Source organism: Phyllostomus discolor, chromosome 1, assembly GCF_004126475.2.
Source record: "Phyllostomus discolor isolate MPI-MPIP mPhyDis1 chromosome 1, mPhyDis1.pri.v3, whole genome shotgun sequence".
Classification (NCBI taxonomy): Eukaryota; Metazoa; Chordata; class Mammalia; order Chiroptera; family Phyllostomidae; genus Phyllostomus; species Phyllostomus discolor.
Genome location: NC_040903.2, coordinates 209,287,609 through 209,309,252, shown reverse-complemented (window position 1 = coordinate 209,309,252; position 21,644 = coordinate 209,287,609). Strand labels below are relative to the sequence as shown.

At 45.1% G+C, this 21,644-nt stretch overlaps 1 protein-coding gene across 1 annotated transcript in view; it reads left to right on the top strand.

The window, feature by feature from the left end:
* CATSPERB (cation channel sperm associated auxiliary subunit beta) overlaps positions 1-21,644 on the top strand; it is a 67,431-nt gene that overhangs the window by 12,417 nt on the left and 33,370 nt on the right. Inside the window, exons 6-13 of the mRNA XM_036017559.1 lie at positions 3,493-3,588; positions 3,699-3,817; positions 5,315-5,347; positions 7,786-7,852; positions 8,129-8,175; positions 8,571-8,729; positions 10,291-10,443; positions 13,568-13,712. Of these exons, the coding sequence (XP_035873452.1) occupies positions 3,493-3,588; positions 3,699-3,817; positions 5,315-5,347; positions 7,786-7,852; positions 8,129-8,175; positions 8,571-8,729; positions 10,291-10,443; positions 13,568-13,712 (819 nt within the window). The remainder of the gene's footprint in view (positions 1-3,492; positions 3,589-3,698; positions 3,818-5,314; positions 5,348-7,785; positions 7,853-8,128; positions 8,176-8,570; positions 8,730-10,290; positions 10,444-13,567; positions 13,713-21,644) is intronic.

The window sequence follows — 21,644 nt, the reverse complement described above, 5'->3', positions numbered from 1 at the left end:
ATAAGAAACAGAATTGTATTACTTATAGACAATATGTGTATCCACACAAAAATCCGAAGAATCAACAGAAAAAAAACTATCAGAGCAAAAATGAGAGTGCTACAGAATTGAGGAATGTAATAACAATTTATGAAAACCGCCCCACCAGAGACCACTCAAGACTCTAATCTTAAAGTTTTTATTCAGGAAGGGACAAACCTCTAATGCCACCCAGAAAGAAACAAAACAAACAAATGAAAAGAATGGCAAGGCCTATTGTGCAGAAATTATAAAAAAAGACTAAGATAAGTAAAATATTTATGTTCATGAACAGGAACTTTTAGTATTGTAAAGATATTGATTCTCTCTAAATCTGTGCATCGATGCGATACAATTCCAAGAAAAGTTACAGCGGTATTTGTGTGTGTGCGGCAATTGACAAGCCAATCCCCGAATTCATACGGGAGAATAAAGCACTATAAAGAATAAATAGCAAACATAATTTTAAAAAGAATAAAAGGAAGAACAAAAACTTGCCCTGCTGTGACTTACTATAAAGTAATAGAGTCAGACCGTGCATTGGTGTAAGGAAAGACAAACGGACGACCCCAGTTTCTTTGCATTCCTAGTGGCTTCCAATCCTTTTCTTTTTTTTCAAGTGTTTTTTATTTATTTATTTATTTATTTTTACTTTTAATTTTATTTTAATTGTTGTTGCAGTACAATTTTCTATCTTTTACTCCCATCCCAACCCACCCACCCGGCCCTCCCTCCTCCCTCCCATTTCTGCCCGCCCCTAGTTTTTATCCATGTGAACTTTATACTTGTTCCTGTAAACCCTTCCCCTTTTCCCCTGAAATTCCCCTGAAATTCCCCCCCTTCTCCCCTCTGGTCACTGTCAGTCTGTTCTTTATTTCAGTGTCTTTGGTTATATTTTGCTTGTTTCTTTGTTTTGTTGATTAGGTTCATGTTAAAGGTGAGATCATATGGTGTTTGTCTTTCACTGCCTGGCTTATTTCGCTTAGCATAATGCTTTCCAGTTGCATCCATGCTGTTGCAAAGGTTCCAGTCTTTTAGTTACCTCTAGCTCTGAGTGCCTGCCTGTGCTGAATCAGTTCAACTAGAAATGTGCCTCTTTCCTCTCTGCATCAACTCACAGAAGCTCCTTTGTCCCATGGATGCCAGGCTAGATATAGGGCCCCTCTGCCTTCTCTTTCTCTGAACACCGACACGAACAAGCCCTACTGCTGTGAGCCTTGGGGGGACAGCCATTCTTTATCCATCATGTTCAATCCTGCCACACACGTGAGAGTCACAGGGCAAAGGGACAGTCTCTGCCTGTTGGGTCTCACTCACCAGACCACTTCAACATCTCGCGAGAAGAAATTACTTCAGCCACCCTTTCCCCAGCTGCCTGCCCCTATACTCAAGCAGAACCAAGGTCCCCACAGTGTCAAGCGGCCACAGCCTGCACCAGCAGTTCCTGTGCGAGGCCCTTGTCAGTGCCCGCAGCCTCACACGGGATTGGACATTCCCTCTTGATGCCCAGTGAGCATCTCAAGTATCACAAGTGTAATCCAGAACTCTTGATTCGTCTCCCTCTGAAACCTGTGCCTCACCAGCGTTCCTCTTCCTAATTCATATCCAGTTACCGGAAACTCCATTCCGGGACACATTCCCAACTGCTCTTACACTCCAGGCTGGTGCTGCGCCCCCGCCCCCGTGTCTGTCCCCATGGCGACCACTCTTACCACTGCTCAAATCTGAAGTCAACGCCGTTTCTCCACAGACCCATGGACAGCCTCTGCAGTGGTCTCGCTGGGTCTAGTGTTCTCCCAGTGTCACTCACCCTCCGTCCAGCTACCAGAGTGATCGTCTCACGTGTAAATCAAATCACACCACTTACAAACTTCAAGTACTCCAGGGCTTCCCTTTGCCCGTCCCAGTAAAATCCAAACTCGTCACTGTGGCCTGCCCCAGCTTCTGTAACCCTGGCATCCCTTGGTGGCCAGCGTGCCATAGAGAATGGCCTGAATTTTGGTCTAAACTATTAGCCAGAATGAAGCATTAACTATTTCTGAACTTTGCTGGAGTCTGGTCACGTAATATCATGCTAGACACTTACCATCATCCGCACTTAGAATATAGTATACTGTTATCTGTAGGACCAGACTTGGTGCTTAGAAAGGCGAAGCTTAGCTTTAGCTTTTCCTCTTCCTGGAAGAAGCAGATGATGGTAATGCTTCACTCTGCATTTTTCCCTACACAGAAAAGAGCCAGGAATTAAAATACATTCTTTACAACAAGACCGATCCTACAGTCATCCTTTGGAAACAAAGTGTGTGCATTAGATTATCAGCTGTCTTCGGCCCCCCACACTCCACACCCCTGAACCCCCGGCCTCGTGACTAGCCTTCAGGTTGACATTCCACATGTAAAGCACAAGGCTCCCGACATTCCTAGCTGTGGCCAGGGAAAGGTAGGATCAGGGAGCAAAGTACTTCCGGTATTTGCAAAATGTTTGGTCATTTTTTTCAACAGGTTCTCAGGAGGCATTAGCAAATATTTTTTTCTGTTTTTTTTTTTAAATTTTATTTTAATCATTGTTCAAATACAGTTTTCTCCTTTTTACTCCCAATCCAGTCCCCCCTCCCACCTTTTTCTGTTTTTAAAATCACAAATATTAAAGTTTCTTCTGTCTTGGAGTTTACATGTTAATGTTTTCTTTGGAGGTTTTTTATTGTTTACTAAAATTGTACTCATGACATAGGACCATATTTGTGCTCAGAAGCATGTTAGGGAGGAAAAACTCTTCATCTACCCTCTTAAGTTCAGTGCCGGGGGCGTCTGCGAATTAAACTGTCGAAGATTCCCAGGAGAAAAGGCACGCAGTTTTTACTAGTCCTCACATTTCCGCGGGAGTTCCAAGAAGTAGTTCCACCCGGGGGGGTTTGCATACCATTTTAACAAAGGGAGGGGACCTGGGCTTCAGAGGGTGAGGCATTGTGGGAAGTGACGGGGAACAAGTGGGGGGACTAAGGTCTTTGTCAACTCCCATCTCTGGTGATAAGACTGTCCTCCTCCCGCTGGTACGACGCGGCCCCTTTCTCAAGGGGAGATGTGGGCCCCGCTTTCAGAGAGAGGAGGGGAAGACAGGGACCTCGCCTTGCATCTGTGGACGCTCAGTTACCTGCAGCTCAAAATACGCCTTACGGCAAAGTGGCATATTTGGGGGGTGGTGTATTCTGACCCCCTTCAAAAAGAAAGCAAAATACTTAGTAATTAAACCGGATGGCCAGTTAAAATCCTGCAGTGTAACCTGAAGTCACTTTGCCTTTCGAGTGCTTGGGGCGGCCAGATTCGAGCTGAGGGGGTGGAGCTGAGGCGCAGGCGCAGAGTGGGGTGGAAGGCGGAGCAGATGCGGCCAGGGGGCCGGGGGACCTGGCACCACTGAAGCCAGTTACTCCCTTTGCAAAGTCGTCTAGCCTCAGTCGTCCTTTCCTCTCGTGGCAGGTGTTTACATAGGCCTCAGCTTTTCCGGATTTTGGAAGTATGATGACACCGTGTGGTACAACCTGACTGATATGATCTATTCCCAGGTTGGAGAAGGTAATTCCTTCAGGAGTGCCTTCGTCTTTGGCATTTCATTTATATCAACTTTTGATCCGCATTTCGCCTTTTCCTTATGTTTTGCTCCATGGTATGATTTCTTCCTTTAGGACACATGGAGCTCTCAGTGGTGGATATGGTTTTAACAAATCATTTCTTTGTTATCCTCACATCTTTGGGACTTTTTATAAGTCATGATCTTCGTTCTGCATACAGCCCTCTCCTGAAGGTATGTGAACTGCTTTGTAATGAATAGTTAACCTGGAATATCTTTCATGACATAAAGCAGAAACATTGAATACTTGAGTTATGTGTGGTCTCCCTTGGAATTGAAATGCTTCTTCCTTTTAAAAAATGTAAAAGCATAATACAGTGACTTCTTCCTTTGCCTTGCAGTGTTGACAATATCATTTGGAAATGGTGCTAGTGTTATTGCTATACAGGTTTATAGTAAGTTTTACATACTTACAAGTAGAAAACACTCTATCTATCTGTCTATATATCTATAGCTATATATGTTCCCAAATACTTTAGGGTAATGGATAAAGCTAAATATAATATTGCAAAGGAACCTAAATTAAAGTGACTTTTGGTGTGGAGAGAAGGCGAATATACCGTACTTTGCTGTGTATAATGCACACCCCCATTTTTGGCCCAGACTTGCAGGAAAAAAATCTTTCATTTCAATGTCTTAATTCATTCAATGATGTATACTTAGCTACTTGTTTTTTGTACTGTAAAGGAATTTTAGCATTTATTTTTGAACATACAGGTATTGTTATTGCTTTCTAGAGTTATACTTTTAACACATTAGCACAAATAAAGGAATTAAGACATGTATATAGCTATGGAATTAGTACTACCCATGTATAATACACACCCTTATTTTTCCCTGAAAAGTTTGGGCAAAAGATTGTGCATTATACATGACAAGTATGGTGCACTTTGGTGAAGATGCACGACATGCACAGAATGAAATTCTTAAGCATGTTAATAAACACCTCTTAAAAATTACAACAGAAATCAGAGTGGTCCTAAAGACTTAGGAACAGTGGAAGAAGAGGTAAGGGTGAGTCCAGAAGGGGCAGTTGTCCTGGTGGAGAAGCAGGGATGGCTTCTGCACAGTCATCATGACCTTTCTTCGGGTGTGCAAACATTCGCCGGCTCCCCTCCTTCCTCACTATCTCTGAGAAAGGACCATTTGTTGCTCAGACAGCTAATCGATCTGGCCTTCTATGTGCTTATCATATAATTGCAGAAGCCAAGTTATAGATGCCGGGAACAGTGACTCAAGTTCAAAGTCCAGAGGGCCCGATCTAGAGCCTGCACTAGGCTGAGCAGCAGGAGTTCGAGGGGAAATGGGGGGGGGGGGTGGGTTAAGGGTGTGCCTTCCCAGTCCCAAGAGAGTGGCAGATTTAGTGCGCACGGGAGGCACGCTTCCTCCCTCCTCCACTTCGGTCATTAGCAGATGGGGTGTGGACCCCAAATCCCGGCTGGCATTAAGTGAAGGTATGAACAGGTTGACCCAATGGTGACACAAGGCGAAGACTGTCGGGGAGATCTCCAGGAGGTTGTGTCCATGACTCAAGGGGCTGGTTTCAGTGTGGCGCCCCTGACTGCGAGGCTAAAGAGAGACGCTGCCTTCAGTATCACTTCAATGCCATGTTTTGTTCAGCCTTCTCAGAGGCAAGCTAAAACTAAAGTTCCTTTTTTTTCTTCCTTCTAGTTTTCAAGGGCAGACTTTTGTGGTTTCGAAAGGGTAAGATGCTTTAATATCCAAGGGTTGGTTAAAAGATATGTCTCCTCGGTGTTCTTAAGAGATGTGGTGCAAGACGAGAATTCGCGCTATAGATTATTCCTGTTACTATAATGTTATTCACCATTTAAGCCTGGAAAGTTGTATTTCTACCACCTATCAAGCCATAGGACACAGCGTCCTGCCTTGTTTCGGAGGCCAAGCAAACCCTACTTTCTGTTCCGCCCAGGATCGTTGTGGGTGTTCGGGTGTTTCCCGCACGAGGCGCCCAGGCAAAAAGAGAGTCGGGGCTGAAATCTGGCTAAAAGTTTACTCCCCTGTCCATCCACCCCTGTGCAGGAGAAAGTCACTTTCTAGTTTGCACCTAAGCTAGCCACGCCTCCGCGTCTGCCTTTTGGGGGGATTTTATTCCATTGGTTATCTCCCCTCTCTGTTACAAGGTCAAGTTTCACGATTCAGTAGGTCATTTTAATCAACACACACAAGCATGTTTCAGTTTGGAAGCCACGACAAAAATTGTGAGCATTCCTTGCCTTTTGCCACGTCCTCTCCCTCTCCCCACCTCGTACACGCACGCACAGCCAAAAGTGAAGTTGTTTTGAAAAGTATAGGGATTTACCTTTGGGTGGGGCCTTTTAAATAATGACTGAAGGAAGGGTGGGAAGAATGGGATGTGTGTGGCTGTTTGAGAAGGTTTGAAGGAGTTCATACTTGATGACTTATTCATTTACTTCTTTATTTGCTGGGCAAATATTTGAGTACTTTTTCCTAGCCCATGCTTGTTTAGACAAGAATAATCCCACAATGAATAAGATACCATCCCTACTGCCATGTAGCTAGGAATCAGGTAACGGAAATAGAGGGCAAAGGGAAGAGAAGATTCTACTTTAAGTAGGGTGACTATGGCAGATCTCTCCAAGGAGGTGAAGTTGAAGCAGAGTCCTGAATGACGTGAAGAAGCACATTCAGACAGAGGTAACAGCAAGTGCAGAGATCCTAAAGTGGAAAGGAAGCACGGGGAAAAAGCTGTTAGCCACCAAAATCTGTTTGGTAGAAACAGCAGGGATTTGGGGTTGCTTCTTCAAGGAGGAAATTCTCTCTTATAGAAGACACACAAGATCCTTCATTCCTGTCATGTCCACCCCTCACCTCGAGCCATCCTTGCCAGTCATTAGCTGCATTTTCAGTACATTTTCTCCAGTTGTTAGTAAGAATAGCTACCAGCTCCATAAGCGATCAGGTTGGCCATCCCGGCGGGAGGACAGTGTCTCTTTCCCCGGAGTTCCCGAGAGTCTCGGGGCCAACTCCTTCACCTGATGGGATCACGTGTCCCTGCTTGACCAATCTTTGTGTCTCTAAGTCAGACCCGGATCCTGAGCTCATCCCTTGGAATGAGGTCGGCCAGTTCAGGTGAGATTATCTCCCAAGATATTGACTAGGCTGTTGCCAATTCTGATTCCAGGGGGAAATAAGCAAGAAGGAATCTAAAGAGAAGGAGTAAGTCAGGGCTCTATAAAGATCCTATGTTACTTGCTCAGATATTATAGCGATAATTATGGTGTCCTGCAAACCTGAAGATTTATATGAGAACTCAAAAAGTTCATTCGATATAACACCTTAGCTTGAAGGTACCCTACCATTCAACTAAACTGGTGTGTATTCTGTGTTAAATGTCTGTTTTGTTTGTTTGTTTAGCAGTTTCATGTAATGCACATAAAATTCACCCATTTAGAGTATGCCATTCAATGAGCTTTAGTATCTTCGCAGAGTTGTGCAACCACTACTACTATTGATTTTAGAGCATTTAAAAGGATGATGCATAGATTATACAGATTTCATTACTGATCTATAAAACTGTGAGAAGTTCTCCCTGTTGCTTCAACAATAATTTGAAAGTCAGAATCCTCTTATAACAAAAGAAACATCTCACACTCTTGCGTAATTCATACCCAACATAGCATGTACAATTTCACTTTCTTGAAAGCTTCTCCCTTAATGACCAGTTTTTCAAATCCTATGTTTTTGTGGCTTGTTTCTTATTGCTTCTTTCTGCTGTCAGGCTTCTGCAAAGGGTCCTTAAGCCTAGTTGCCCCTAGTGCAGATAAAAGACAGGCACGTGGCCCACTGTGGTGGTGACAACGGGCTAACAGCTTCTGGTAGCATCAAAAAGACGAGGCCAGCGAGGCAGGGCATCTGCCGTGAACACATGCTCGTTCATGCAGAATTTCTGTGTATTCCTTTTCTGTATGTGTGTGTTGTTCAAAAAGCATTATTCTTGTTTCTTGTCCTCATTCTACAACCTTTTATTCCCATATAATGTTCTTCCTTTTATTTGCCCCACACTCCTGAACTATTGACCTTTTACCTTTGTAAAATGTTTCTCCTTTTTTATATCTTAAGTCTACATATAGCCTAAGCGATATTTTTCTTTATTTATGCAGAGAGACTACGTCAAAGGAAAATTGTGGTATAACGAACGATGTTTTGCTAACACAGAACTACACGAAGGTAAATTTTAGTCGAAGACGTGTCGACAGGCTTTTTTTCAACATAGCATATATGGACCAAATAAAGTTACAAAATAGAGACAGACCAACATGTAAACATAGGTTTGTTTGGTGCAAGTTTTAAAACTAAGGCTTAAAACTAAGAGGGGAAGTTCATTTAAATCCAAGACAACAGGCATGCCCTGATAGAAGCACAATACCTTGATCCGAGCGTGTTTAATAGCCTGCTCAGAAATTTAGGTGCTGCTTGTGATTCCTGTGCCTTCCTGTTTTATAGTTGACTATGTGACTGTCACCTTTGAGAGGAACAGGACCTTAAGTGAGGTATGTGGCATTGAATAGATGAAAAGGTGAGACATTTTACTGTGCACAATTTTATGGATTGTTTTTCATCTAAAAAAAAACCCTCAATTCTACGGACTGAAAGGTTTCACAATTACTTCTTGCTCCCAGTGGTGCCTGTCCTGGCGTTTAATGATGATTAACTAATTATGTCACTCCGAGACCCATGCAGGGGTTCCGGCAAAACAACCCAGGCCAGAAAGGATGCTTTCTGAACTCAAACCCCTGGAAGAGAGCACAGGCATTAAAGATTTAACACTTAAAAAAAAAAATTAACACTTTTATTTGTAGCCAGTTGTTAGTGTATTTGCTTAAGAGAACTAATTAGAGCTTATATTGTCAAAAACAGCATCACCTTCACCTTTCTCTTTTTGTAGGAAAGCTCTTGTTTTTATAGCCCAGCGCCGTTTTTTGATTGGCTACCTTGCTTACCTCCTCTTTCAAAACAAACGAAATCTATAGCTTCAACCGTCATAACATTTCTCGTGGACCAAGAACACAGTACTGGAGTCTACCTCTTACACAACAACCAGGTAGCTCTCGCGGGCTGCGCCGTTGCTCCTGACGCTGCGATAAGGGAAGCTGAACTGAGCAGAGCTGTTGCCGCATCCTTGTCAGCTCTGGCGCTAGAGCCTGATCCGCTAGAGACGGCAGGATTGTTTATGGCTACAGATAGAGATTAAGCTGCTGGAGGGATTTCTTTGCCTCTGATTGTCATTGAGTTGGATGAAAATGGAAAAGAGGATGCCGTTTGCATAGTGATTCTCCTTTGCTTATTCTCCCTGAGAATAAAGTGGTTGGTTTAGAGCAGGGGTGTCAAATTCGTTGTCACTGGGGACCACATCAGCCTTGCGGCTGCCTTCAGAGGGCCAAATGTAATGTTAGGACTGTATACATGTAACTACGCCTTAACTAGGGGCAAGGAGCTCAGCGCCACCACCGGGCAGAAGCAAGGGGCGGGGCTGGATAAAACAAGGTGGAGGGCCGGATGCCACCCACGGTCCTTGTGTCTGCCACCTGTGGTTTAGATGAACAAATAATGGAAATAAATTGCCGCAGATCTGTATATTCTGCTCCAAAGGGTCTGAACCCCAACTTGAGAATTAGAAGTTTTCTTAGAGCCACTATATGTATTTCAGCCCTGCCCTTATGATTTTAGGGGAGAAAAAAATAATTTTTCCCTTCCCTCTTGGGTTCAGTGAGCAGGGTCCTGTGCATTACACTGACAAAGGACAGAATAGCCAGAGGAAAGGAAACAACCGACTTATGTGTGCAGCGTCTGTGCAGGCAGGTGCAAGTCAGTGATGAGGAGCTCAAAAATGGGGTTCAAATTTAGGGGTCTCGTGCCTCCTTCATGGGTTAAGGGGGTGAGAGCGGCACTGAAGGAAAATACAAGGGAAAGAACATGGCCTTACAGGGGGTAAGATAGTTTGTGGTGATGTTTGCTTACACAGGCATGAGTGGTCTTTCTGCCTCCTTTGGGGTGAGAAATCTTCCACAAAGGAGGGGTTGGGTCGGTTTCATTCACATTCTCCCTTGAGGGAGTACATTCGCCCCAAAGAGGGAATTCATGGCCGTCTTATTTTCCCAGAAGTTGCTGCTTTTAGTCAGATAAGGGGAGGCTTTCTTTTCTTCATCTGTTGAATCTCAAATGTCTTCAGCTGAAAATAACCTTTATAACAAAGTGGTGGCACATCTTAGGGTGCATCTTCTGATCCCCTTCAAGGCCGTGAGCCAGTGGCACTGGAGTGTGGCCCAGAGCCCACACTCTTCAAAAGCAGTTTGAAGTGATAACAATGAGCTGGGGCATTGGAGGAGTCTTTCTGCTGAGTTCAGTTACTCTTCCATTTATTATAGAACCTTGGACAAAGTATTCAATCTTCTGAACTTCATGTTTCATAGCTATTAAATGGATGTCTATGGGGGCGCAGGGTAAAGAGATATTGATGTCGCTAATCTTTCCAGTTCTGTGCTATGTTAATGGGTCCCTATCTTAATCCAAATCTGAGTAATAGGAAACCCCGAAGATTGTAACATGGACTAGTATTATTCATGGGAAAACTCTTATGACTGTTCAATGCTTTTCTCTGTTTCTAGAAAACAACCGTAGTCTCCGTCCACCACCTAAAACAGAACAAACCAAAACTGAAACCAAAATTTCCACCTTTCATGTTCCCTTCATCATTCTCTTCACCTGTTGGAATAGTATTCCACCCACGAAGCCATTTTCTCTATGCCTATGGGAATCAGGTGGGTACCCATGGGACGTCACTCTCTAGCGTCGGTGTTGAGTCCTCTGCTTCATCTGTGCTGAGTGGTTAGACTTCACTAAAGAACTGTCGCTGGTGACGAGCGAGGTGGGAAGCCTGGTGAGAGAATGAGAGGAGAGCAATTAGACAGTGAATACAAATTTGTTGCAAAGTTTTGCTGAAATGTGGAGCTGTGAAATGAGGTGACATTGGAAGGAAGGAAGGAAGGAAGGAAGGGAGGGAGGAAGGAAGGAAGGGAGGGAGGGAGGGAGGGAGGAAGGAAGGAAGGAAGGAAGGGTGTTCAAGAGGTGTTTGTCTTCCTGAAGACCGGAGAAATGATGCTGTGTGCCGATGGGAATTATTCGGTGGGAGGGGAAATTGGTGTGGCAGGAAAGAGAGCGACTTCTGGAGCAATGGCTGTTTCTAACTAGTGGGAGGAGAGGAGATCTGTGCCCCTGTGGAGCAGGTGGCCTCGGGAGGAAGACGATTCTCCAGTGACAGGGAGGGGGAGAGTTGACGGGTTTCAAGCTGGTCGGTGGACGATGTGGTCGTGGAAGCGTGCGGGGATTTATCTTCTATTTTTGCAATAACAAATCAAAGTCATTGTTTGAGAGTGAGGATGGAGGAAGAGGGTTGGAGGTTTGAGGAAAGAGAGAACAGAGTAAAATAGCAGCCTAGGAGGATGGAGGGACGAACTGAGGAAATGCCGTGTGATCGCTTGAGCTTTGTGTTCGTGATTCAGAGCGTGACCGGTTCAGCATTACTGCTCGTTCTTCTCCACGTTCCATTGTGGGAGCCCGCACCTCACACAGAAGACAGAGGGTTGGAGTTAACCGCAGCTGGAGTTCCACCAAGAAACTGCTCATCAATAAGAGACTGCACAGGAGGGAATGCAATAAGACAAAGAACAAAATTAAGAAATTAAAGGCATGCCAATGAAAAAGTAGCAAACTCTGAAAGATGTGACCAAAAGAAATGATTGTCTATGTAGAAAATCTAAAAGATACGTGCACATTATTAAAACAAACAAAAAAGGAGAAGGAGGAAGAGCAGGAGGATTCTGTTCATTAAAGACATGGTGGAAAGTGAAAATACAAGCTGGAAGTAATGTTTGCAACACACTTAACTGAGAAAGAGTTATATGTAAGAATGAATGAGAATGTCTACAAAGCACTACAGAAAAGGCTAAATTGATTTTAAAAATACAAATGGGCTTTTCACAGAGAAGAAAATACAAAGGGCATAAACAAACATGTAAGGAGATGATATAATTCACAAGTCACCAGGGAACTCCAACTCAAAAATGCAATGCAGTATTTTCAGCTATTTCATTGGCAAAATCAATCCTGCCAAGGCACGCGTTGGAGAGGATGTGGATCCCTTCGACAGTGCTGATGGGAGGGCAGATTCCTGCAGCTTTTCAGGATAGCAACTTGGCCTTACTGTTGCTAAATTATCCTGTAAATTTTAATGTTTGCACATTCTGTGACTGCCAATGTCACCTTTTTGACCAGGGAAACATACGTATGAGAAAACATTTAAAAATTTTCATCACAGCACTGTTAATAATAGCACTGTGTAACAGAAAAGAACTCTCATGCCCACGACAAGAAGAATGAATAAATTACATTTTATTCACATAATGAACTATTTATGATACAGCAGTAGAAAAGCAAATGAACTGCATCATATGTAAAGTGTATGAATATAAGTAAATGGTATTGGGGGGAGTAAGTTCTGGAAGGCAATACATGGTATGATACCCTGGTATCAAAAAAAGTTTAAAGAAAAAATAAAATCAAGCAATATATTAAACATATTTATATATGTGCTAAAACTAAAAAAAAAGTAGCAAGACAATGAAAAACACAAATTTCAGGACATTGGATATCTCTGAGGAAAGAGGCAAGGTGGTCAGATTTGGGGGAGATGGACAGGAAAAAGTAAAGTAGCAATATGCTAATTCTTGGGTCAGGCTTCAGTTCACACATGTTTGTTATATTATTGAATAACTAGCACAAGAAAAACTGAGCCACCTGGCTGGCATAGCTCAGTGGATTGAGCGCAGGCTGTGAACCAAAGTGTCGCAGGTTCGATTCCCAGTCAGGGTACATGCCTGGGTTGCAGGCCATGACCCCCAGCGACTGCACATTGATGTTTCTCTCTCTCTCTTTCTCCTTCCATTCCCTCTCTAAAAAAATAAATAAAATCTTTAAAAAAAAAAGAAAAAAGAAAAACTGAGCCATAATAGAGTAACAATTTAAAATATTTAGAAAAATGCAATGAGATGCCATAGCTTTCATTCAAGTAGTCAGTAAAAATTAAAAACAAGGTTTTGATAATGTCAAGTATTGGTGAGATTTGGAGAAATGGATGCTCTCGTCATTACCTACAAGAATGTAAACTGGGTCAGCAAAATTCAAGAACACTTACAAACCAGAAATCTTCATTTGGATAAGACTGAGGCTATTAAAAGCAGCGGCAAGCAGGATTCATCTTCAAACAATTCTTACCCAAAGACGGGGAAGCGGAGAACCTGATGTGCTGTGTGTGGTGGGGCACACCCCCTGCAGGACTTATCACGGTCCCGAGACACCACTCACAAAGGCCGGGGGGCTCTCTCCCACCACACGTGTTAGCAGACACGGCTGCCGCTGCCCAGAACGGGGAGTTGCACGTCAGCATGGGGCAAACGCTCTCACCCTCACTCAGAGACACCCAGCCCTGCATCCTCTTGTGAACAAGGGACCACGTGTGGGAGACGCTGGGCATCTCTTCAGTCCCTGACACATTCCGCACACAGTGCTGTGTAGCCCTGAGCCCACCGCACACCCTGCCATGCAAACTCTGGGAAGGAAGCGCAGGGTGGACCGAGGAAGGGAGCAGTCTGTACACGTGTGTGTGCTCGTGTGCACCTGATGCGGGGGAGGGGGTGGAAGAAGGAGGGCATGTGGGAGAGACCGTGCTGTGTGGGTTTTCCTGTGCAGTGCAGGAAGGTTAGGCTGATAGGGAAAGGCCGACGGGGCGTGGCAGCTCTCTCACGAGGGGCTTCCTTTTTATTCCCTTCGGTATGGCTGTCAATCAGGGCAGCTGTCTCACGAGGGGCTTCCTTTTTATTCCCTTAGGTATGGCTGTCCATCGACGGCGGCAACACTTTTGAATTACTGGCTGACTTTCACGATGATGTCATAAAGAGCACCTACCACAGCTTCTACACTTCCGATATCATTTTCCTTTCCCAAAGTGGGAAGGCTCACTTCACGAAGGCAGGTGAGGCAGGCACGTTTGTTGGTGTGGGCACCACGGGAGCCAGGGCTTGGAACACATGAGAACTCAGCCGTGTCAATCAACTGACTTTAAAGTCTACAACCTACTAGGAGTGACTGGCAGGTTTAAATATGGTTTTAATTGTGGTAAAATACATATAACATACAACTTACCACCTTCGCCGTGTTTAAGTGTGTAGCTTAGTCACATTACATACGTTCGGAGTGTTCAGTACCCACCGCTGCCGTCCACCCCCAGCACCCTTTCTATCCTGTAAAACCGAAACTCTGCCCTTTACACACTTCATTCTCCAGGCCCCTCTCTCCACAGTCCTCAGAAACCGCTACTTTCCATCGCTGTGGTTTGGACCCCACCGGGTCTCCCGTGTCAGTGGAATCGTGTGGCGTGTGTTCCTTTGTGACGGGGTTATTTCACTCGGGGTCCATCCGTGCAGTTTCATGCTGCAGACTTTTCTTCGTTTTTAAGGCCGAGTAATATTTCCCGTTACATATACACCGCATGTTGCTTATTCGTTCACCCCGTTGATGGACGCTCGGGTTTCCTCCGTGGTTTAGCTGATACGAACAGCACTGTTAGAAATGGGGGCGCACAGATATCTCTTTGAGACCCTCCTTTCAGTTCTTCGGGGAGTATACCCAGAAGTGGAATTGCTGGATAGTGTAGTAATGCTATTTTTAATTTTTTTTTTGGAGAAACATGAAGACCTTTTCCAGCGGCTGCTCCATCTTCCCGTCCCACCAGCAGTGCAGAGGTTCCCGTTCCTCCGCACCCGGCCAGCACATGCTGCTTGCTGGCTTCTCCACAGCAGCCCTCCTGGTGGGCGTGCAGTGGTGTCTCGTGACAGTTTTTCTTTTCGTTTTCCCTGGTGCTGAGTGATGTCGGGCCCCTGGTGCTTACTGTCCATTTGTAAATCTTCTTCAGAGGAACGTCTGTTCAAGTCCTTGGCCCGTTTGTTCATTCGATTGCATGTATTTTTCCTACTGTTGAGTTTTAGGAGTTCTCTACATGTTCTGGCTATTAATCCCGTCTCGGGTATATGATTTGCAAATATTTTCTCCCATTTTGTGGGTTACCTTTGATCTCCTGGGTTCAGATAATTTCGGGGTATTTTCTTGGTTTGGATGCTGTTTGCCCTGCTATAACGTAGGTGAATTGTCCTTGAGACCCATTTGCTTCTTCTCTGCATCAAGTAGGACATGGACTCGTTTGCACAGCTCGGGGCAGCGCCTGGGAAGGCTGTGGTCTGCTTCAGTCCGGAGGACTTGACTTCTGCCTTTACCTTCACTGAGGGCACCCTCTTTTCCCCTGGCCACTTCTCGCTTGTTAGAAGGGGGTTACTGAGGGTCCTCAGGAACCTTTAATTTACTTTCCTTCTCTCAACATTGGCCCAAAGGGTTGGGTGTGGAGTGCATGGCCTGGTACCCCAAAGTTTCTCTTTCTTTCCTTAGCTCTTACTGTTTTTCTATTTTGGCATGTCGTTCCTTTTCCATTTTTGATTTCTGCTGACGGCTTTCTTTTTGCTTTTTGCTCTCCATTTGCTTATTTATTTATCTGTCTTTTATGGTAAAATATGCATAACACAAACTTTAGCATTTTAACCATTTCGAAGTGTACAGTTCACTGACATGAAGCACATTCAACTTGCTTTACGACCATCATCACCATCCGTCTCCCCCCAGAACTTCCTCAGATTCCCAGACTAAAACGCCACGCCCATGACACAACAGCTTCCTTACTCTCCCTCCCGCCAGCCCTGGGCAGTGACTTTCCATCCCCACCAACTTGACCGCCCTCTGTACCTCGGATCAGCAGACGCTTGCAGTATCTGCCCATTTGTGACTGGCTTATTTCACGGAACATAACGTCTTCAAGTTTCATCCATGTGATAGCGTACATCAGCACTCCTTTCCTTTCATGGCTGAGTAATATTTCATCGTATGGACAGAGCACATTTTGTGGACCCATTTACCAGGATCTTTGAGCTGATAGACATTTGATTGTTTCTTTCCCCTTTTGGGTCTTATGACTAATGCCATTATGAACATTTGTGCACAAATTTTTGTGTGGGCTAAGTAAGAAATCAAGAACAATCTGCCAGAGGAAGGCAGGAGAATGTTTTCTTGGCTTTGGGAAAGGCAAAAATTCTTAACAGGATATAAGAAGCAAGAAGCACTCATCATAAAAGAAAAGATGCATAAACATAACTTTTGAAAATCTATATGTATGCATAAAAATATATATAATGTATGTGAAATATATAGATGTGGATATGTACAAACACATATATATATAAAAATATATGTATTTGGTTCATTCTGTTAGCGTTCACACAGTGAGGACTCTACCAGCTGTGTAAAGGTGATGCTGAAATTCAGTAACCTCAGGGGCAGGGGAGACCACCTTCAGGAATACAGTCTCCCACCACACTCAAGTGGTACTTCCACAGACTACTGAGTGCGTGTGGGGATCGGGGTAAACTTGGGGACCTCCGATAAGGTCCAACCAGAGTGGGGAAAACAGATTATCTCCAAGACAAGCATGAGAGCGGTTTTCTTCTGGTTTGTTTCTAACATTGTCAGCATTCTTGACTGTCTAGCTTAAAGCCAGTTTTTTTCTGGTCTCGTAAGTCTCCGATACAACTTTAAACAAGCTTCCTGCAGGTTTCTGACGTGACTGCAGGAAGCCTGGTTTCTTGGCCCCTTGGCGCTCAGGGGCACCGTCAGCTTTGTCGCCATAAAATCTCTTTGCCCTTCCTGATTCCAGGATAAGGAGAGACCACAGAATTCGGATCCTGTTTCCCCACGTCTTCGCCACTGTGTTTACTTACTCTCGGTTATGTCAACACAGCTTTTGCTCAGTTCATGCTGGTATCAAGGTTACCTTTTGCAGTCTGTTTTTCTGGATCATTTGTTGAGATAGCATCTGTGTGGTAGCGTTTGAGAATCTGATGTTCAGCCAGCATGTGACTATGAAATAAACAAAAGTGACTCTGAGTTTCAGGGGAAGTCGAGCGAGGCCTGGGCCGTGTTCAGTGCTCCAGAAGGCTCCCCCCCAGCCACTTTCTGGTCAGAAAGCCAGCATTCCAGCCCCTGATCCCGTAGTTTTGTCTGGTGTTGAACTTCATAGACATAGAATTGTGCAGTGTGTATTCTTTTGTGTCCGACTTTTCTCAGCCCACCTTATGACTCTGAGAGTCCTTCAGATCGTTGCGTGTACGAGAACTTTGTTCTTTCTCTCTGCGGAGTAGTTTTCCCGCTGGATGAATATTCTGTACAGTGTTCATCCATGCCACTGCTGATGGATATTGGAATCATTCCCATTTGAGGCCTCGTATTTAAAAATAGCTATAAACTTTTTGCATAAGTTTGTTGGTTTTTGTTTTTGTTTTTTTTGCTGGACAGAATTTTTTTTTTTTTTTTTTTGTATATAGTTAGGAATAGAATTGCTGCATCATCTAGTATACGGGAAAAAATTGGAAAAAAATTAAGTGCTGCCAACACTTTCCCAGAGTGAGTGTCATCAGTTTACTGTCCCGCCAGCCGTGGGGAGGGATTCCGGTCACCCCCTCCTCACCAGCACTTGGCTGTTAGTGCTTTCAATGCCAAGCCGCTGTGCTAAGGATGCGGCGGCATCTCATTTCCTCTGCGTGAGTAATGAGTGATGCTGAGCACATTTTCATGTGTTCATTGGCCAACTTTTATATCTTTTTTTGTAAATTATTTCTTCAGGTCTTTTTTAAAATCAAGTTTTGACTGAATTGACCTTTTCTTAGTGATTTCTATGAGCTTTTTAATGTATTATGGATATGAGTCCTGTTGTAGAAATGTAACTTGCAAAACTCTTGTCCCAACAACTTGCTTGTCTTTTTTATTCCCTTCGTGGTATTTTTTGATGAACCCAATTATCGATTTGCAAAAGTTACACTTATTCATCTTTTTTTTTAAGATTTTGTTTATTTATTTTTAGACAGGGAAGGGAGGGAGAAAGAGAGAGAGAGAAACATCAATGTGCGGTTGCTGGGGGCTGCGGCCTGCAACCCAGGCATGTGACCTAACGGGGAATCGAACCTGCGACACTTTGGTTCGCAGCCCGTGCTCAATCCACTGAGCTACGCCAGCCAGGGATATTCATCTTTTATGATTAGTATTCCTTGCTTCTCATATCCTGTTAAGAAATGTTTGCCTGTTCCAAAGTTAGCAAGACATTTTCCCACTTTCTTCTAGCAGATTGTTTTAGGTTTCTTATATAGGCCTATGTAAAATTTCTAATTTTGTGTATGTGGTTTGAGGTAAGGTTTATTTTTTCCCCCCATAAAGCGGTCAGGTTCTCTACTCTGCCCTTGAGTTAGACATTCAAGGTCATAAGATTTTTTAAATTTATTTTTGCAAGCTCTCTACTATATAAATAAAAGTCACACCACCCCCACAATCTTTGTAAAAGTCGTAATTGTCATGTACTCCAGCACACCACCCCACTTCCCCTGAAGTCTGGCCTCCCACAGGCAGCCCCCTCCCACACTACTCCCGGCAATAATCTGAGGCATTGTGGCGCACCTGTGTGCAGGGGCTGTGGGTGTCACAAAACCCACCGGGCAGAGGTCACCTGTGCGTCCCTTAAATGTGCGAGCCACCCAGCCCCAGAGTCCTGCCTTGAGAGTCTGCTTTCCAGGGACATTTCTGATAAAAGCACTGTATCAGCTGTGGTTCTGGCTGGAAACAGAATTCCACTCAAGTGTTTCCCCTGAAGAGCGGTGGCCAGAGTTCAAGGAACCAACAATAACAGTAAAATATCCAAAGACGTGCAATGGAGGAAAGTCCCTTTGGTTAAAGGGGTACTGCAGATCAGTGGATAGTAGGCAGGCAGGCAGAGATACACAGACAGACAGACTTCTGTCTCCTCCCCTCGTCCCTGTGTCCTGTTAGGGCCTTGCACGGGTCAAACCCAAGCAGAAGCCCGCTGGAAGCAGACGCCAGTGTTGTGGTCCCTGGGGGCCAGCCTTCCAGTGCCCTGGGGGGGGGGGGGGGGGGGAGCCTGAGAACGGGCCGGCGCTTCCTGTGAAGCAAAAGTCAAAGTAGACTAAGCAAGATGACTTTGGAAGCAGTCAAAACAATGAACACCTCAGAAAATGAAATTAAATTGGCACTATAAATTCTAGGCTTTAAAAAGTTTTAGATACAAACTGTGGAAACATGTCCATGCGCAGAATGAACACCCAACAGGTAGAAAGACTCTAAAATGACAGATACAGACACTCGAGATGGAGAAACTGCAAGCTGTAGGAATCTCCAGTGCTGCACAGAGGCGGCGGCTCTGTGTTTCTCTGTTTTATCCGCACGAATACGTGAATAAATACTGGAAATAGAAGTAAAGAAAACCAAAACTGATCATAAAAATTGCTTTTTTAAAACTAAAAGCAAAAACACTTCTGAGTGATTTAAATCGAACATGTAAGTCAATGTTAAAAGCACAAAATAAAGCCCTGGCTGGCGTAGCTCAGTGGATTGAGCACGGGCTGCGAACCAAAGTGTCATAGGTTCGATCCCAGTCAGGGCACATGCCTGGGTTGCAGGCCATGGCCCCCAGCAACCACACATTAATGTTTCTCTCTCCCTATCTCTCTCTCTCTCTCCCTCCCTCCCTTCCCTCTCTAAAAATAAATAAATAAAATCTTTTTTAAAAAAGCATGAAACAATCAAGCCAGCCTTGGGTATTTCTGCCGCAACAACGACGAGCACATATTTACCTAACGGACCTTCAGGGAAAAACAGTGTTACCTGAGACCCTGGGGCCACCTCAACTAGTCACTCACATGCAAAGCCAACACAAGAGTGTTGTAAACATTACAGTTCATCACACCTGAGGCTCCTTCACTGTGAGATGCACCTTGTTAACACAGAATGAAAAACTCTGCCAGTTAAGCTTTGCCGCAGAGTTTTAGCGGTGATGCTGGGAGATGCACGGGTAGCTGTACATTACTTCCCCGCCCAGAGTTGCGTTGCTGGGTGTGGGATCAGGCGATTTTGCATGTCGCCTCCGTGGTGAGACATAATACAACTCCATCCACTCATGAGGTTCCACCTTCCGTAGGTCCTAGAAAGGACTGGCTGGTGGTTCCACAAGAAAACGTAGAATTGTGGTATTTCTCCCCGGTCCCATTTTGCTTTATTGGTGAATGTAGGCCTTGCTTTGTCTTCCCCTTGTGCTGCACCCACAGTAACTGATCTGAATGTCAAATTACAATGTAATATTTTTAAGGCATCTTAAGCAGCGATAAAAACTCAACGTGAATTATGCCGGTGATTCTGGAAACTGAAATTGACAAGGTAAAAGAGCTAAGGCACGTGTAGGCGCTTGACCGCCATGGCGTGAGCCCCACCTTCTGGACAGTGACTGTAAGACATTGATTACAAAATATTTACAAGACATTAACATGCAGGGAAGAAGTATAACTTACGTTTATAGATGGCATATGGCGTATTGAACCTTAGCAATTTTCACAGTTAATTTTATGTGTCAACTTGACCAGGCCAAGAAGTTCCCAGCTCAAACAAGACTTCTGGGTATGTCTGAGAGGGGGTTTCCAGAGAACAGGAGCATTCGCATGGGTGGACTCAGGAGAACAGAGAGCTTGCGGGATGGGGGTGGGCATCATCCAGGCCTTGGGGGCCTGAGTAGGACCAAAAGGCGGAGGAAAGAGGAATTCAGCCCCTTTGCTTTCTGCCTGTCGGCTTGACCTGGGTGGGGTGTTAGTCTCCTGCCCTTGAAGGGGGACTTGCCTTAGTGCCCCCCACCCCACACTTCTCAGGCTCCCCCGGTGCTCAGGCCTGTGGCTCTCCAGCTTGCAATGGCAGGTCATGGGACTTCTCAGCCTCCGCAATCGCCTGGGCCAATTCCTCATAGTATACCGCTTCCTTTTTTATGTCGTGTTGGCCTGTACGGGTGACAGTGCTGAAAGAGGTGAGACGTGGCTGGGTTCCACGGGTACTTTGAGGCTGAAGTTGACAGGGTTGGCGGACGGATTGGATGCAGGGTGTGAGAGGGATCAAAGACAAGCCCGAGGTTTCCAGACTGAGCAGCAGGGGCAATGCTGACCATGGAAATGAGGGGCCCCAGGATGGTTAGGAGTTCGGTTTGGGGGGAACCCAGCGTGAGATGCCTGCCTGCCGGGGATCTGGGGCTGTCTGTGAGCGGTTAGATGCAGGTTTGGGGATTCATAGAAGGGAACCAGATGGGAGGTTTACATTTGGGAGCCACCCTCCTAAAAATGGGTTTTAAACCCTGAAACTGGGTGAGCCCTGCAGAAGCAGCGAGAGAAGAGAGAGAAGCTCTGAGAACTGGGGCCCTCCAGTGTTCAGGGGTCCAGGAACCGAGGGCGGACCTCTCAGGAGAGAGCCCGGTGCAGCTTACAAGGGCTGGGGGCGGGCTGTGGAAATCAGCCTGGTCCATCCTGAGAGCTGAGCTTTCGCTCCGGCTCCGGCCTCCACACAGGCGGCTCCCGCCTTCCCTGGATCTGTGTCTGGTTAAGGGGACACTGAGGTCCTACCACGCTCCTCCCAGGGCCTCTCAATGCGTCGCCCCAGGGCAGGAGAGGAACCCAGGGAACCAGATTTGGAACAACGTCTAATATGGTTTATGCTCCAGGGGTCTCGAAAAGAACTCCCTTTGCCTTCTCGAGGGTTATTTTCCCATTGCCTTCTGCCCGTTTAGGAATCTGACACCCTGGTATTAGGAAGAGACTCCACACCTGGAGGAACTAACCTCTTCTAGCCCTAGTCTTTCACACCTGCTCACTCCGTCTGTCCTTCACCTACTTCAGCACACGGGTTCTGTCATGACACCGAGCCTGGGAATGACTCCCTAGGGCCTTAGCAAAGACGAGCGTTTACTTTACTAATTCCAGGGTCTCGGGGCTCT